Source organism: Opisthorchis viverrini (assembly GCF_000715545.1).
Source record: "Opisthorchis viverrini unplaced genomic scaffold opera_v5_387, whole genome shotgun sequence".
NCBI lineage: Eukaryota > Metazoa > Platyhelminthes > Trematoda > Opisthorchiida > Opisthorchiidae > Opisthorchis > Opisthorchis viverrini.
Window position 1 is genome coordinate 372,076 of NW_008752044.1, and position 3,084 is coordinate 375,159.

The following is a 3,084-nucleotide window of genomic DNA, read 5'->3' on the forward strand; positions in this document are numbered from 1 at the left end:
ACATTTAGATGTAAAAGAAATGGTTTCAAGTCTGATTCTTACTCACACGTGTTGATAACCTTCAAAGCTGGATCCCACAGATGCTCAAAGGCTCAGAAAAGGTCAATTTCATGAAACTAGGGTGAACCCTGAATCAAAGCGTCGTTCGACCTTGTACCTATGGCTACAACCATGACCATCACACAGCAGCCAAAACCTAGTGATACGCACTAAAAATGACATTCAGCTAGGATGAGTTTATTGGGTGCCTGGACCACTAAGCTTCATAAGTTAGTTGTATTCAAAGCAAAAACCAGACACACAGCATACTTTGTCTTGCTTGATAGTATCACTTCCCACAAATGGCCCATTACGGGTGAATCTGACCTGGAAGAGAAAAGAGAGTAATGCATTTTCAATCAAGTGAAAAATACTTGGAACCGATTGAGTAGTTATCGTTTCCGAAAAAGTTTGGTGCTGGGGTTCACATAGGACAAACTGCCAGGGAACTGCACACCAGAAGTGGTTAACAAAAAAAAAGGATAAACAAATCACCAAGGAATGCAGAAGACTCAGCGATGGCGGTACATGCCTTAGACACGAGACATTGAATAGATCTGGAGAATGTGGAAGTTTTAAGATGGGGACTGCGATTCACACCACAGCTGCTCATAGCCGATGCGGTGAAAAATACTAAGCATCACAGCGTGAATTGAATCGAGGGTGTGGGGCTGGCGAGCGTATGGAAAGCGGTCTTAGATAAGCCAAGTTGACACGTGACTGTGTGGTTGTCAATCCACGTAGAATCATTAGCAAAAACTGGGGGATGGGGGTGAAAAACCCAGCCCGACCAAAGGTCACAGCATCCCTCTTACACAACTATCTTAGCACTAGCTCATCCACACAGACGGACAAAAGGTTCAACAGAGACCATCAAATGAACCAGACCCTAGGCTGGATCCAACACTTGTTCACCCACCCTAACAGACAAAAATCCCTCGGCCGACACCCAACAGAAATTTAGCTTGGCGTAGCTGATTGGTTCTCCTTCCGCCTTAAATCTCGACCAACCTCGGAACCTAGTCACTTAGCCTGACGAAGCTTTTGTGTCAAAAGCGAAACGCAGCCCAGCAGTAAATCAACCGATTGTCACCAAACTTTTTCGAAAAAGAGTTATGCATTATTTTGACGTCAAATGATACCCCCTGGTCGAAATACCGTTTAGAGATGTCAAATTAGTTGGTGACGGTAATAAAACAGACGGGCAGACTTATCTATCTTGCCTGAACTAATCGACCACAGTTGTTTGTACTGACTCACCCCGAACTGGTAGGCAACTGGCACACGCGTGAACATTTCCTGAGTGCTTACCACATAAGATTGTGAAGAAACCAAACATTAGATGAAGGTTAAAAAAATACGTGAATGGGGAGGAACCTTGTCAACGTTTCTGACCGCCTACCGATTCAATCCGTTCGTCAGAGGAGTTATAAATAGGCATTTTTATTCTTTTCGGCACACAATACTCTTGGTCTGCCCGTACGTAACCATTCTGGATAATCAAACGGTGATAAATGTCAAGCTGAACTGTGTGGGTGACTAACATAGGATGTATGATAAAGACTCGTCTTAGTCAGAAGCGGACCCTTTTTTGACATTAGAACTTGGTTCACTGATCACTAGAACCGTTCTCTAATTGTGTGAGGCCAGAAAACTCTAGGAGTGAAGTGAACAGTATACGACATATCAGGATTGACATCCGTGAATTCCGTTTCGCCTTGAGATAAGCAGTCAGCTTTACTGGAATCGATTGGACAACCCAATTCCCGAAGACGAAAGTCATTTCACTACGGACTACGAAGGATATTTATCATACAGATGTGGCATGCCAAGTCACTATCCACCGAGAAAGGTCGTGTTTTCGCTGAGCTTATGAAGTGACATGTAGCCTGATAAGTGGCGTTCGCGTAGCGGGAGTGATTCAATGTAGCCTGATAAGTGGCGTTCGCGTAGCAGGAGTGGTTCAGTGAGCTCCTGCGCTCGGTTGTAGCCCGGTCACACGTGAATGATGTGCTCAGTGCCAGTTTTTATCAAACTTGTCTGAGTGTCGGCTTCGAAATACGGGAATGTCGGAGTTGAACAGCTCGCCAAGAAATTCATACAGACTATTCATTCTTGATGGGTATGAGAGAGTAGATCGCAAATTCCTACGGATGTTATAGCGCAGAAAGTGCTTTCGCTCAACAGGTGTGTTGATATTCCCCAGCAAAACAACATCTATGTTGTACGCTAAACTGTCTTTCCTGTGAGAAAAGTATGTCATCCTTTAACACACTGCCAACGTCACATTCAGTGGCAATCAAGCCCTTATTCTCTTACGTGTCCCCTCTGATCAGAATGTACAGTGTGAAATGCCTGAGTGTGACCCTATCAAGTGACTTTTGCTAGCCTACTCATAACAAAGCTGTCCGCAATAGGGCTCGACGTCCAGCATTTTATACTATGAAGCTAAGAACAGTTTCTGCTGTCGATAAGGACGATGTTGGTAATTTGTTGAAATATTGGTAGCTCGGGTGAGTTTATTCGTTGTTGACCAGGTGGCTGTTGATCTGTTCGCCGAGCTTGGCAATTGGCTTGCAAACGTTTCGTCACCATACGAGGAGACATCATCAGTGCGCAGTTGAGTGGGTACTTCGTCCTTGCCTGCGTGCGCTTATATAGCATTCGAGGGCTATCTGTTATCTTCTGACGTGATTGGCTACTTAAAGTGTAACAAATTTGGTGAATCTATTGGTCCATTTGTGATCTTTGTTGCGTTGTGGTCTGCGTTCCTTTGTGTCGATTGGTTATCCTCACGCCTTCTATTTTAGTAGTTCGTTCTCTCCGGCCTCGGGTTGTATTGCGTTGTGGTCTGACGTTCTTGAGTTTGATTGGTTGCTTGTGCCGCCCTATTTCCTCCACCGTAGCGGTCAGCGTCCCTTCGTCCGTCGGTTGATTTGGTGCTTTGATTGGGCGCTTCCTCCAATCCAATTGATGTGTCCGTTTGAATGATGTTTTCCTCCTTCTCTTATGATTTCCTCGTCTGGTTGATTTTGCAGCTTTAAG

The 3,084-nt window shown here is 44.8% G+C and overlaps 1 protein-coding gene across 1 annotated transcript in view; it reads right to left on the reverse strand.

Annotated features, from left to right (window-relative positions):
* Positions 1–3,084, reverse strand: part of T265_10603 (hypothetical protein) — a gene marked incomplete at both ends in the record, with an annotated part of 48,828 nt that overhangs the window by 13,748 nt on the left and 31,996 nt on the right. The window contains one exon of the mRNA XM_009177024.1: positions 310–366. Within this exon, the coding sequence (XP_009175288.1) occupies positions 310–366 (57 nt within the window). The remainder of the gene's footprint in view (positions 1–309; positions 367–3,084) is intronic.